Source organism: Rhizopus delemar, genomic scaffold, assembly GCF_000149305.1.
Source record: "Rhizopus delemar RA 99-880 supercont3.27 genomic scaffold, whole genome shotgun sequence".
In the NCBI taxonomy this organism is placed as follows: domain Eukaryota; kingdom Fungi; phylum Mucoromycota; class Mucoromycetes; order Mucorales; family Rhizopodaceae; genus Rhizopus; species Rhizopus delemar.
Genome location: NW_027137851.1, coordinates 1 through 13,973, shown reverse-complemented (window position 1 = coordinate 13,973; position 13,973 = coordinate 1). Strand labels below are relative to the sequence as shown.

The window sequence follows — 13,973 nt, the reverse complement described above, 5'->3', positions numbered from 1 at the left end:
AAAAAAAAAAAAAAATAAGGGGGGGCGGGGGGGGAGGGAAGAGGAAAAAAGAGGCCCCCCCCCGCCTATTTCGACTAAAGGGGAGGGGGGAGGGAGGGGGAAAGGGAGAGGGGTAAGGGAGGGGGGGGGGGGGGGCGTCGCGGAGAAACATTATTTTTTTTTAAATTTCTTTGTTTATAAATACTTATCTAAACACTACAATAAACGGACATAAAATTGGGATGGTTGGGCGAAGAGGGGGTGGGGCGACCTTCCATTACACTACACCTCCCTCACCCAAAAGAAAAAACAAACCACAAACAAAACCAAAATTAAAACCCACCACCAAAAGAAAAAAAAAAAATAAAAAATTTGTTTCGGACGAATCTCCAATATAAAAACATAAAAAAACCTTTCTATTCATTCTCACAGAAAAACAGAATACTTGAAAACCCAAGACGTTTCACTTCCTCATTAACAACCTTAAACAAGAACCAGCTCAACGCAATATTAACAGATAAAAGATAATAGTTATCAAAAGGATCTTTATGCAGCAATCAGACCAGAAAGACCTCCTGACGTTGCCACAACTACACCCTATCCAAATTCTAGACCCACAAACAAAGAAAAAGGAAAACAAGTAGCAAAACCTACCATAACCAGAAAAGTCACTACACGAAGTCATATCGAAGAAGTGAAAAATCCCACACCTGTACAACAAATGCAAGCCACTCGAACTGAGGCTATGGATACGGATCTCCCTATTCAACGCAAGGTTACTGAGAAATCAAATAAACCAAGAACCAGAAGAATAGAGCCAGATATCAAATATGATATAATCTCAGATGTGTTAAAACAAAAAGCCGATATAGAAATTGGAGATTTGATCACAGTAGCTCCACCTTTACGCAAAAAGCTTGTAGATGAATGTCGACCTAAGAGAAAATCTAGACAAAGTCAACAAGTAGCTCAACAAACAATGGCTCTAATCGAAGATGAAGAAATCAATACCACTGCAGCCTACTCAACTGTGAGTATTGGAGACAAAAATATTAAAGCCCTAGTAGACAGTGGAGCATCAAAGACATGTATGTCAAAGGCTCTAGCAGACGCTCTTGAATTAGAAATAGATTCAGCATCAGAAAATGTATTCACACTAGGAAATGGAACCAAGCAACCTGCTCTCGGATTGATATACGACGTTCCAATTGAAGTCAAGGAAGACATGGTCATACCCTGTACAATCGAAGTCCTACCATCCTGCCCTTCACATCTCATACTAGGAAGCAATTGGTTAAACCGCGCTAAAGCCAAGATTGATTTCAACAGCTCTTCATTAAAAGTAAAATACAAAAACCAGAAGGCAGAATTACCAATACACTTCATACGCAAAAGCACACCGTTACCTAAAATGAAAACATTTCATCAAGACTATCAACATCCTATAAGCCTCACAAACTCAAATTCCGAAAAGCACGTACATTTTGAAGATCGTGATTCAGAAGGCAGTTATTCATCAAGCGAAGAAGAAGACGAGTCTGAATCAGAAAGTGACGATGATATTGAAATGGAAGTAACAGCCTTAGAAAGAAACTATGAACAAGAATCATTGCAAGTTTTGGAAAATGACAAATACGAAGAAGTAGTTATTACAAACTCACAAGAGATGTATTCGATAAAGTCAACAGACACAGGATTTTTGATGCAAGCTCATTCGTCGAAACATATCAGCCTAGACAAACCCAAAGAAGACACTCAGAACATACTATATGACTTTTACATCACACATCCAAAGTTAATGCAGTCTTCAGGATACTTTGATCAGTCATCTTCATTCATAGTCAACAAGAAGTCATTAGACATTCGCTTATATAATCGCACAGAAAAAGATATTTATCTAAAACCTGGAGAAGAAATAGGAATATTGGAAATTCTTGATCCAAACAAGGATACAATAATCAACGCATACGAAATGGACAAACACTCAACATTATGCACTTTGGAACACGATAATATTGAACAAAATCCGAACAAGCAAGAACAAGATACGCTAAAGCCACAACTATTGGAAAAGTTGGAAATAGGAGATATAAACGAATCAATGAGAGAAGAACTGCTTAAGCTACTGAAAAGATACCAACATATATTTGACTGGGATAATGATACTATTGGACGTACAAATTTGATCAACCACAAGATTATTATAGAAGAAAATACATTACCTATTAGTCACCGTCCGTACAGAATCAGTCCTTTGGAAGCAGAACACCTTCAAAAAGAGTTGGACAAATATTGTAAACTAGGAGTTATATCGCCATCAAATAGTCCGTGGGCAGCACCAGTAATACTAGTAAAGAAGAAGAATGGTGATTACAGAATGGTCATTGTTTAGGATAGGGGGTTTTAGGTAAAAGTAGTATAACAACAAAGATAAAGAAATACTGTTAGAACTTGGTATCTCTTTATTAAGTTAAGATAACTAAGATTGAATATGATAAATTCTACATGTAAAAAGTGAGAGTATTTATAGACATGATACGGATAAAGAATTAGGACAGATTTATGATCAATTCGACAGAATAGATGATTACTATTTCTAACTATTAGTTTAGCCTGTTCCTAGCTTGTATTGTCAATTGTGCTATTGGGATGGTTTCAGATAACTCTGGACGTAGGACTATTTAAGGAGACGGTACGGATGAATATAAAATCCTCTAGTTCCGTGATTGGATATTATGGCTAATAATAATATCTCAGTTAGGATAAATGTTTGCGTGACTTAATGATGATCCGGTAAGTAATCGTCATTCCTTATTCAACATGCTCATATCATCAATAAACTATATTACAACCACGCCATACATTTGACTGTGTGAAGTTAATATGAATAAATCTTAATATAAAAATCTAATCAAGGTCTTTTATTGATCTGTGTTGGGAATAATGTTATAAATGATTCCAAGTTATGTCAACATATTATTCAGGATCATATCCGATTCCTTTTACTAAAATAAAGTGACTATAATCTTATGTATCCTTAACAGTCATTGATTATAGAAAACTAAATGCAAAGACAAAGAAAGATGCATATCCATTACCAAGAATAGACGACTTATTGGACATCCTAGGAAAAGCCAAAGTATTTTCAGCACTTGACATGCGCTCTGGTTTTTCATCAAGTACCATTAGACGAGAATAGCAAGGAATTCACTGCTTTTACTACCAAATACGGAACATATCACTATAATACTTTGCCTATGGGACTTGTAAATTCGCCAGCAACCTTTCAGCGTTTAATAGATTTATGTTTCCGCCCGCTAATCAACAAATGCCTAGTAGCCTATATAGACGATCTTAATGTATACTCCCATAACGAACAAGAACATATAATACATCTAGAACAAGTATTTCAGTGTATAGAGAATGCCAATCTCAAGTTAAATCCAGAGAAATGTTTCTTCTTTAAAGACCATTTGAAATTTTTGGGATACATCGTTACCAACCAAGGCATACAAACCGATCCGGACAAAATAAAGAAGATTGTCGAATATCCGATACCAACCACTATTACGCAAGTTAGATCTTTCCTAGGAATAGCATCGTATTATCGAAGATTTATAAAGAATTTTGCAGCTATTGCAAGACCGTTGCATGACCAAACCAAAACGAAAAAGAAAATTCCGTGGACGCAAGCTACAACCGCTTCATTTGAAACACTCAAGAAATTGTTAACAACTGCACCTGTCCTGGCAAGACCCGATTTTAACCGAAGTTTTATCTTGGTCACAGACGCCTCTAAACTAGGACTAGGATGTGTCCTAACCCAACTTGATGACGACGGAAAAGAACATCCCATTATATATGCAAGCCGTGGACTCAAACCAAACGAATCCAACTATGCCCCCACAAAACTAGAATGCTTAGCAGTTATTTGGGCAGTGAAACTCTTTAGACCTTATTTACTTGGAAAGAAATTCATGATCATTACAGATCACTCAGCCTTAACTGGACTTCTCAAGACACCAAACCCAACTGGAATCATAGCCCGATGGATTGTCACATTATCAGAATATGATTTTGACATCAAATATCGACCTGGACGTGTCAACGAAAGTGCAGATTTCTTATCAAGACTTGGACATTAAATAACATACAACACAACACTGGAATTTACAACATTAATATATACATCTATATAATTATCAACTACATGGAGGAAGGGAGGGTAGATGATACATAAACTTAAGAAAAATCCAAAAACAACTCAAAGCACGCATAAAAAAGAATCATATTATCAACTACATGGAGGATGGGAGGGGAAGTTGAAACAAAATGTACAAAATCATCAAAAACAATAGAAAAATACAAAAATCATAAGAGAAGGAAGGACGGCCTAGAAAACAAACAATCGTGAGAAGAAAAACCTTAACAACACTATAATTGGAAATAACATACATAAAATCAAGACCCTGAAACAATAATATATCAAGAACCTTATATTACCAAAAATGGAACAACAGCAAATTGATCTCGTGAAACAATATTTGCAAGAGTTGAGACTACCAGAAGACATCACGCACAAACAGAAAAGATACTTACAGAAGCAAGCTCACAAATTTACCATATACAAGGATAAACTATATAGATACAACACCGACAACGGAATAATACGAAAAGTGCTAAACAAGCAAGAAGCTGAAGAAATCATGTATTCATATCATCAACACCCTCTTGGTGGACATTTGGCATATAACAACACTCTGCATAAAATCGCATCACGTTATTATTGGGAAAATATGACCAAAGACATTATGGAATACGTGAAGAAATGTCACAGATGTCAGAGACATGGGAAAAAGTCGCTAAAAGAAGAATTATACCCTGTGCCAGTATCAGTAAAACCCTTTGATCGCATCGCTTTAGACGTTAAACATGTGCAAGCTTCACGATCCGGAAACAGATATATCATAGCAGGAATCGACTACCTTACTAAATACGTGGAAGCAAGACCCATTCGTTTCCAAACTGCATCAGAAATTGCTTTATTCTTATACGAAGAAATCATATGTAGACATGGTTGTCCCACAATTATAGTTTCGGATAATGGCAAACCATTTGTTAGCAAGCTGATACAACAAGTATGCAAGAATTTTTCGATTATTCACAAGACCACTACACCATACAATCCTCAAAGCAATGGATTGATTGAACGTTTCAACAGAACTCTAGGACAAATTTTACAAAAGCGTACAAAAGAAGAAAAGGATGATTGGGATTCATATCTACCAGCCGCTCTGTTTGCCTATCGAACGATTAAACAAGGCTCAACGAAGAATACACCATTTTTCTTACTATATGGGTACGAACCGAAAACACCATTTGACATAGATCATCATGTGTATGAACGAAATTCACCCAAATTTGAAGCTATTCTACGACACCGGACAATTCACCAAATATACAACCTTAACAGAATAAGAGATGCGGGAGTGCAAAACATACAACGAGCTCAAGAATCGCAGAAAAAGCAGATTGAGAATAAGATACTCGATGAACGCAAGGAGCTGAAACCACCGTTCAAATTAGGGGATATAGTTCTCATTTACCGAGATTATTTGTCAACATCATGGTCAGCAAAGTTACAAGATAAGTGGGAAGGACCATATGTGATACAGCATATACTTGGAAAAGGAACATATCATATCAAAAGCATGGATCCTCATGACATAAAGCTTAGAAGAATACATGGAAATAGGATGAAGCCTTATTTGTTACCTAAAGTTCAATGGTGCCAAGAAAATGAAAGAAGTATCATGACCAACCTGGATGAACAAACAAATGATCTGCTTCATTGAAGAATACTGATGACTTCAACTCAATAACATAAACAAAAGAAGAAGAAGAAAAAGGAGAAAAGAAACAAAAACAATATATAAGGACAAGGAAAAATTCAAAAAAAAAAAAAAGAAACAACACCAAAACATGAACGCCGCAAACAACAACAAGTGCCTTTCCAAAGATTTCTCTATGGATATGGACGAATACCTAACAAGGATTTACAAGGAACAAGGCTACGAAGTTACTATGACCGCGATAATGGACTTCTTAATGATGTGGGAAGATTGCAATGTCGGCCCTACCGAAGTACAATATGAAATGGATGGAAAAACTTGTACAAGAGAAGAATACGCTGTTTATACTATTGAAAATATAAGCGCAATGGTGAGCGCAGAGAAAAAGGAAGAAGGTGTAATTAATATCTATGAAGCAAACTGGGAAGATGAAGACGACCTAGAATTATTGAACAACCTAGAAGGACTTATCAAAAATCAACATAAACAGTTTGTAGATACTCTGCATGAATTTGAAATGGTACAAGAATTAAAAGAACAGATGTGTGATCTACTTGCGACAAATATAAACCACTGGGCACATTTCCGGTTCAGAAGACCCAACAATACACCAGAATCAGTAATCGCATACCTAGCAGCAAAGCAAATCATGTTGAAAGCTATCATACCAGATTACAGATTGCATCGCGCTTTAACTCTCAAGATCAAACAGAAAGACAATTGGGCCAGAATCGTGGGCGATTCTTCTGGTACTGCGGGGATCTGTGACAATAGAAGTGAATAAAGAGGTCACACGAAGCAAAAGTGAAAGAAGTCAAAATATGAAAAAAGTCGAAAATTGAAAAAAGTTGAAAAATGAAAAAAGTCAAAAAAAATAAGAAAAGCTAAAAAGAAAAAAAGAAAATATTCATATATATATATCCCATCTTTTGGTAAAGAAAATGTTAGTCAGTTTAAATAAATCATATATTTCTACTCAGTAATTAACAAACTTTAACAAGAAAGTCCCTGTTTACCTAAACTTTTTACTCTACTTTAACTTTTATCAAGAAACATCGTATTGATCTTACACATAAGATCTGGTGGTCACTACTTATCAAGCATCTGCTTAAATTCCATACAAAACAACAACTTACAAGGCAATCACAACCTTAAATCAAGCTCTACAAGCAAACTTTACCCAATTTAACTCACTTACTACAAGCCAACCTTTAAAATAACAATAATTTTGATGTCCAGCGACATTGATGTCGTTCGACATAGATGTCAAACAACACAAACAATAAGCCACGCCAATTTTTATATAAATAAGATGAATATTTTTAAACAAAATAACATTATCCAATCCAATTCAATAAATCAAATCTTCTTACGCTTAAAAAGCAATCTTTTCTTATTGGGTCACAATAACCTTTTCTTTTCTTTTTATTTTTACTTATTCTTTCTGATCTGATACCCGAGTTATCACAAATCAAGAAAGATCCCTTTTATTTTTATCGTTTATCAAACAATCTTATTCTTAACCTTATTGATCTAAAAAGATCTGGTGGTCACTACTCAAAGACAATTTACTCTAAAGAACTGTTAAACGTTCAATCAAGTTACCTAAACTCAAGTCATTCAAGACTTCAAACCTCAATTTAAACAAATCTACATCACTTTAACACAAGCCAAGTCCCAAGTACTAACAAGTTACAGTATTTAACAAAGGTACAGATAAATTATTAAGTAGTTAAAGATTGGTCTTTTTATTTAATAAAGATAATGTATATTTATACTGTTTTACATTTGCTGCGGAGGTGACGTTTGTTATGTATTGATATAATGTTGATATTGAAAGCACTGCGGATATACTGCGTCTATGCTGCGTCTATACTGCGGTTGACATTTATAAGTAGAAGTATTAAAAAAGGAATGTTTGTAACATAATCCAAAAGAGAATGAAACATATGACAGTTGCACTGTAGTGTTGTCGTGTTTGGTCATTAATGGTATCTTTATTTATTATTTTATTATTGCTCTCAGTCCAGCCTACGTCAGAATATATAATTAATAGTCAGACGATATAATCCAGGGCTCATTCTAAATTATTAGTTCCTCTCCTTTTTTTACTCAATAAATAGTAGTTGTTAGCTATTGACTTCCTACTGTTTTTAGATCATAAGTACCAAATATCTCATTTTTTTCAATAAGCCACTCCAGCTACTACTACCACTACAACATGGCCGTCATCACCCGCAACAACCGCTCCACTCGCACATCTCGTGCTTCCATCTCTTCTGCCTCCTCTTTGTCCTCTGTTGTTTCTGAGGTTGCTTCCTCTTGTCCTGCTTCTCCTGTGGCCCCTGGCCTGGACAACTTTTCTGACCGTCCCGGGTCACCTTCCTACGTGGAAATGGTCACTGGTTCCCGTTCTCGTTCGCCTTCTCCTGCTGACTCAGTCAGTGGTGCTATAGGAGAGAGACTTAACTCTCTTTCCATAAAGAAGGACGAATCGTCCTCAGTACGTGGTGACGCCATTAGTCTGTCCACTGCTGAAGATGACGTTGTCATGGAGGATGCACCTCTGAACAACGCTCGCTGCGCCATTAGCGGTGAGAAAAAGCACGCCTCGCGTTCTTCTAAGTCTGTTTCGAAAAGTAAGAGCAGCATCCCTGAGAAGTTGAAACGCTTTAATCGTAAGTACAATGAGACAGCTGACTTGCTCGACAAGTTAGTTGAGAAGCGTGATCTTGAAGAAGATGAGTCGAAAAGAAAGGCTCTTAAGATCCAAATACGCGAGTACAAGGAAGATGTGAAGTACTACGAGGAGCGTATTAAACAGCTGGTTGAGATTAGAGCTAATGAAATTAGCCAAAAGATAAATGAGGTTGGTAACAATGCCAACAATACTCGTGAGTCTGAGCCTACTGTCCCCATCAAGGTCATACCTCCCTTTCGCCTGTTAGTCACTGCTGCTTACAATCCTAAGTATTACTCTTCCAGCAAGGTCAGCCCGATGATGTGAAGAATGACAATGCCTTCAAGACCGTAAAGGACTTCATCAGGAAATTTGAGGCAATCGTGAAGCATTACGGTGTCAATATCGACAAGAACTGGCTAGGATATCTCCAATTGTCCATTGAAAATGGCCAGGATGATAGGAGCATCAATTGGTTCCAACACAAGATGACTGTCGCTGATTTCAAGAACAGCAATTGGGAAGGTGCCGAGGCCACTCTCCTAGGCAAGTTTGGTGAATCCTTCACCTACTTGCAGTATCGTCAAAAGCTGATGAGAATCAAGCAGCCCAACGGCGAGTACTTGAACATGTACGTGGACAGGTACTGTAGCGGACAAAACTGGTGCACAAAAATGAAAATAAGTATTGCATCTCCGCCATATGTCTGCGACTTTTGTGGCATATACCGTCTGAAATGCAGTCTAAAATATACATTATGATATGTAAACGGGAACTGTGTCGGGCATCCCTCAGGCATAAGGTCATTTTTGGTGATTTTTTGAATATTTCAATTTTCGCCAAAAATATAGTACTTGTCTAGCCTTCCTTCAATTTTCCCCATATCTGTTAAGGATACATAAGATTATAGTCACTTTATTTTAGTAAAAGGAATCTCATATGATCCTAAATAATATGTTGACATAACTTTGGAATCATTTATAACATTATTCCCAACACAGATCAATAAAAGACCTTGATTAGATTTTTATATTAGGCTTTATTCATATTAACTTCACACAGTCAAATGATGGCGTGGTTGTAATATAGTTTATTGATGATATGAGCATGTTGAATAAGGAATGACAATTACTTACCGGATCATCATTAAGTCATGTAAACCTTTATCCTAACTGAGATATTATTATTAGCCGTAATATCCAATCATGGAACTAGAGGATTTTATATTCATCCGTACCGTCTCCTAAATAGTCCTACATCCAGAGTTATCTGAAACCATCCCAACAGCATAATTGACAATACAAGCTAGGAACAGGCTAAACTAATAATTAGAAATAGTAATCATCTATTCTGTCGAATTGATCATAAATCTGTCCTAATTCTTTATCCGTATCATGTCTATAAATACTCTCACTTTTTACATGTAGAATTTATCATATTCAATCTTAGTTATCTTAACTTAATAAAGAGATACCAAGTTCTAACAGTATTTCTTTATCTTTGTTGTTATACTACTTTTACCTAAAACCCCCTATCCTAAACAATATCTCTCCCGTTTGCTTTCAGATTTCACAGTATATTAGTGAGCTTTAGTAGCTCTTGAAAAATACATAAACCCATGCTTATTTTGTATTTCCCATTGAATTCCCCCTTTTGTTTTTACCCTATTTACTATAACAAAGTACTAGCCTTATATGCTTAAGAAAATAAGCAATTGTAAAAGCGAAGCTCTGAGATTTCGAATACACTTAGTTCGTATGGCAGCGGATCTTTTTAGAGTAGCAAGAATCTCCAAATGGACAATCAACAGGATAAGAAAGGAAGAAAAGAACATCAAGGCTTGTGACCGTGGTAGTCGACCGGTCGTAGTCAGCAAAATAACTAATGCAATCATCCGCCTAAAGTTTCGACAAGGACCTTTACGCACAGCTTCTGATGCTCAGCTCTTTTTGAGGTCCTTAGGATACAGTATTAGCAAACTGTCAGTCAGAAGGCACTGTAGGAAGCTAGATTTTGAGTCTGGATGTCGTATCCCAACATACTTTAAACATGATTCATATTCAATTTATAAGAAATCAGAGTAATGAATGCTTTACAAAGATTTATTACAGTCTTTTCTCTATTATTCGGTCATAACTAATTCCACTCCTTTAACTCAATGCAAGCTTTTAATATAACTCCTGATGCAATGCAACATAAATGAAAGATCAGATCTACTGAAGAAATAATTATAAAACAGTCCACTCGCATAACCAGGAACAGATCTTCACATTAAAACTTATTGACACTAGATCTACAGTTATAATTAATTAAAGTATCTTGAAAAGGATTTAATTAAACCTCCATGAAAATAGTATAAATACCAGACATTATAATATTAAATAAAGATATAACTTTTTTCAGTCTCGTTGAATTTTATAGTCTTTTTTATTCTTACGAGATAACACACTATGCTTTTGATTTAATTGGGCCTTTTCAATCCAGTAGCAACATGTATACATACGTGTTGATTCTAGTCGACATTTCCACCAGATTCTGCGTGTTGAAACCCCTAGTAGACAAAAAGGCAAAAACCGTTGCAGGTGACATGGTTGATACATTTTCCTTACTCGGCTATCCTAGACACTTTGTATGTAGCGATAACGGCTCTGAATTCAAAAATGAAATTTTAGAGAATCTGTTCAATGCAATGGGTATCGACAAAAGATACACCACTCCTTACCATCCCTCAGCAAATGGAGCTGCTGAACGTTACGTTCAATCTGCTAAAAAGATGTTAGCAAAGCTCCTTGAAGGTGCTGTTATGTTCTGGTAAAGGTAATAACAAAGATGAACCAAAAGAATACTTTTTGAGACTGAACTTTATTTAAGACAATCTTAATTGTTAAAAAGCAATTATTACAAAGTCTACTATTTATATTCTTCTATCAGTTGGCGGGTAAATGAGTAGTTATGAGCGTAGATCCAATAATTGACATGTTTGATTGAAGAATGATCACTGAATTGATTATGAAAATTTTTAATTCGTTGTTTTATAGATCTTATTGTTCTTTAACTGATCTGGGAGAGTTGTCCCGTCTTCATTGAGAGGAAAGATATATTTATATGAAATGCCTCCTGTCAGATCAAAGTTGACTAGGTACCTGATCCATTATTATTCATTTACAGAAATGATGAATAGTAAAGATCATGACTTATTTAGTGTTCATGTTTACTTTGTAGAATGAATCTAATAGTGATAGTTGTATATTGAAGTTGAAGTGTTTTAAGTATTTAAAATAGGATAAAGAAGAATTATCGAGACCGAACAATAGTTCTAAAGTCGAATACTTTTATTAAAGATTCCAAGGCTATTTATATTGATTGAGCAAGACCTGAGATTAAATGACAAGAGATAGTTACGACCGATATGATTTGACATGTATAAGAAAAATTTTATAAACTGATGTAAATAATCAACTGTTGAGATGAAAGTGAAACTTGGCTGTTCAGGGCAATTGGTGATTATCAGGATCTATTCTTATTCAAACACATTTGTAAAGATTTAGCTTAGAATGATAAGACTGTTATCTTACTGACATGTCAAAACATGACATACAGCATCATATTCTGAATATTCAATAAACAAGACATAACAAGCTCTACACAATCAATGCCCATCAACATAAGAATTTTCTTAGGCCTTAAAAAGCACAGCCCATGAGCACAAAGCACAAGAAAGCAAATAAGATCAAGAAAAATAATTTTTTATAGCCCAAAATTGGGCGGTTTCGGCCGTATTCAACTACTGATTTATACCGTCAAGTGGTCGCTTAGCTCAGGTTAAAGATTTTGTTTTATTTAAAAGAAGATATTTGCAGGCGATTAATAAATCATTATTGCATCTTCAAGTACAAAAAAAGATAATAGATACAAAAAAGGAGCCTGAGAAACAGAAAAACTCCAAAAAAAAGATAAAGAAAAAAGATGAGATATGCTGCCTACTCCCACAACTTAGCTGACCTACTGTCACAACCCAACGGCAAGGAACTTTGATGGCTTGACTTCCGTGGGGGATCAGTAGGAGACAGACAAAGAAGGGTTTCAGTCAGAGCGACGAGCAGAACGAGAATACCATAAGGCACCAGGAGAAGAGTCAATAGGATAATACCTATCAGAACGGCAGAGACGTTGGATATGCCAGAGCATCAATAAGAGAGAGGACCACCAAGGAGGACAGCGAGCTGAGCGACCAAGGGGCAGCGAAGACAAAGCAAAATCAATTGGGTAGGACCCTTCAGGACAGCGAGGCAGATCAGACCAAAGGAAAGACGGGATCAAATCACATTCAAGGAAGTGACGGCGTGAGCGACGATCACGGCCACAAGGACAGTCTTCAGGTTTACCAGGCAGCCAACCAAGACGCCAACGGACCAAGAGAGAACGTTCTGCACGAGTAGCAGGAACGTATAAGATGGGATCAACCACCAGAGCAGGGCGACATGCGCGTAGGAGAACCTGGGTAGTGGAGGTGACAAGAGATGTGACTTGACGCTCACGATACTGGCGGAAGAAGGTCTTGAGCCGAGTATCGGAGGACGGACGAGGAGAAGGCAGAGCCAGGAAGAGTGGATTCTTGTCAAGATGGATCTTGATGCGAGATACAGGTAGAGTTGATGATAGCAAAGACAGCAAGCAAGAATCAGGAAGACAGCGAGCACGAAGGCAAAAGCGAGTAGTAAGCACATCTATGCGGTGGTGCATAGACGGCAAGGTTGTCATATGTTTGATAATCAATGTAGAGGAGGTGGCATGACCACCAACCATCATACGAAGGCAGCGATCTTGAAGACGTTCAATTTCTTTGATTTGAGCAGCTGTAAACTTGGAGATCGCAAGGCCATACTCGAACTTGGGTCTGATGAATGTGGCATAGATGCGAGCACAAAGGAGCAGAGAAAAGCCTTGACGATTCACGCCAATCTTGTTAAGAATACCCATCAGTTGAATAACACCAGGAGACCGAAGAGGAAGCACCGAAGCAGCAGAGAGACCAGTCTTGACAAACGGCATACCAAGGTATACGAACTTGTCGACCAAAGGGAGGGAAGTACCATAGAGGCTTAGTTGGGTTGAACCAGAGGATGATGACGAGGAAGTGGGGTGGTTGAGCACCGCACACTTCAGAGGATTCCATCGATATCCAAGGGACAATGAGTGATCCTCACAGAGCTTGAGCATCTCTTTTACTGACTTTGCCGAGCCAATGACTGCGACATCGTCAGCAAAGAGGAGAGAGTTGACTGGGACCATACCAGCATCAGCAGAACCAGAGGAAGGAACCAAATGAGTAGCAGGAACAGCAACTTGACGAAGTAAGGAAGGAAGTGTGTTGATGTACACCGAGTACAAGTGAGGACTGAGAACAGAACCTTGCAAGACACCGGTGACAGCCGAAAAGGAGCGGACGAGTGATTTACCAC

At 37.1% G+C, this 13,973-nt stretch overlaps 7 protein-coding genes across 7 annotated transcripts; 6 read left to right on the top strand and 1 right to left on the bottom strand.

The window, feature by feature from the left end:
- Positions 1-700: 700 nt before the first annotated feature.
- On the top strand, positions 701-2,371 carry RO3G_17162 (uncharacterized protein; the record flags this gene model as incomplete). The annotated part of the gene is made up of 1 exon (XM_067671746.1): positions 701-2,371. One exon carries the CDS (start codon positions 701-703, stop codon positions 2,369-2,371), a length of 1,671 nt encoding a protein of 556 aa, XP_067527687.1.
- A 765-nt stretch (positions 2,372-3,136) lies between these two features.
- RO3G_17161 (uncharacterized protein) lies at positions 3,137-4,124 on the top strand (the record flags this gene model as incomplete). The annotated part of the gene is made up of 2 exons (XM_067671745.1): positions 3,137-3,158; positions 3,379-4,124. 2 exons carry the CDS (start codon positions 3,137-3,139, stop codon positions 4,122-4,124), a joined length of 768 nt encoding a protein of 255 aa, XP_067527686.1.
- Positions 4,125-4,487: 363 nt separating this feature from the next.
- Positions 4,488-5,834, top strand: RO3G_17160 (uncharacterized protein; the record flags this gene model as incomplete). Its single annotated transcript, XM_067671744.1, has 1 exon — positions 4,488-5,834. The coding sequence occupies one exon, from the start codon at positions 4,488-4,490 to the stop codon at positions 5,832-5,834; it is 1,347 nt and encodes a 448-aa protein (XP_067527685.1).
- A 127-nt stretch (positions 5,835-5,961) lies between these two features.
- Positions 5,962-6,615, top strand: RO3G_17159 (uncharacterized protein; the record flags this gene model as incomplete). Its single annotated transcript, XM_067671743.1, has 1 exon — positions 5,962-6,615. The coding sequence occupies one exon, from the start codon at positions 5,962-5,964 to the stop codon at positions 6,613-6,615; it is 654 nt and encodes a 217-aa protein (XP_067527684.1).
- A 1,437-nt stretch (positions 6,616-8,052) lies between these two features.
- On the top strand, positions 8,053-9,272 carry RO3G_17158 (uncharacterized protein; the record flags this gene model as incomplete). Its single annotated transcript, XM_067671742.1, has 3 exons — positions 8,053-8,704; positions 8,803-9,142; positions 9,254-9,272. 3 exons carry the CDS (start codon positions 8,053-8,055, stop codon positions 9,270-9,272), a joined length of 1,011 nt encoding a protein of 336 aa, XP_067527683.1.
- A 1,826-nt stretch (positions 9,273-11,098) lies between these two features.
- RO3G_17157 (uncharacterized protein) lies at positions 11,099-11,326 on the top strand (the record flags this gene model as incomplete). Its single annotated transcript, XM_067671741.1, has 1 exon — positions 11,099-11,326. The coding sequence occupies one exon, from the start codon at positions 11,099-11,101 to the stop codon at positions 11,324-11,326; it is 228 nt and encodes a 75-aa protein (XP_067527682.1).
- A 1,268-nt stretch (positions 11,327-12,594) lies between these two features.
- RO3G_17156 (uncharacterized protein) lies at positions 12,595-13,803 on the bottom strand (the record flags this gene model as incomplete). The annotated part of the gene is made up of 1 exon (XM_067671740.1): positions 12,595-13,803. One exon carries the CDS (start codon positions 13,801-13,803, stop codon positions 12,595-12,597), a length of 1,209 nt encoding a protein of 402 aa, XP_067527681.1.
- Between the last annotated feature and the right edge of the window lie 170 nt (positions 13,804-13,973).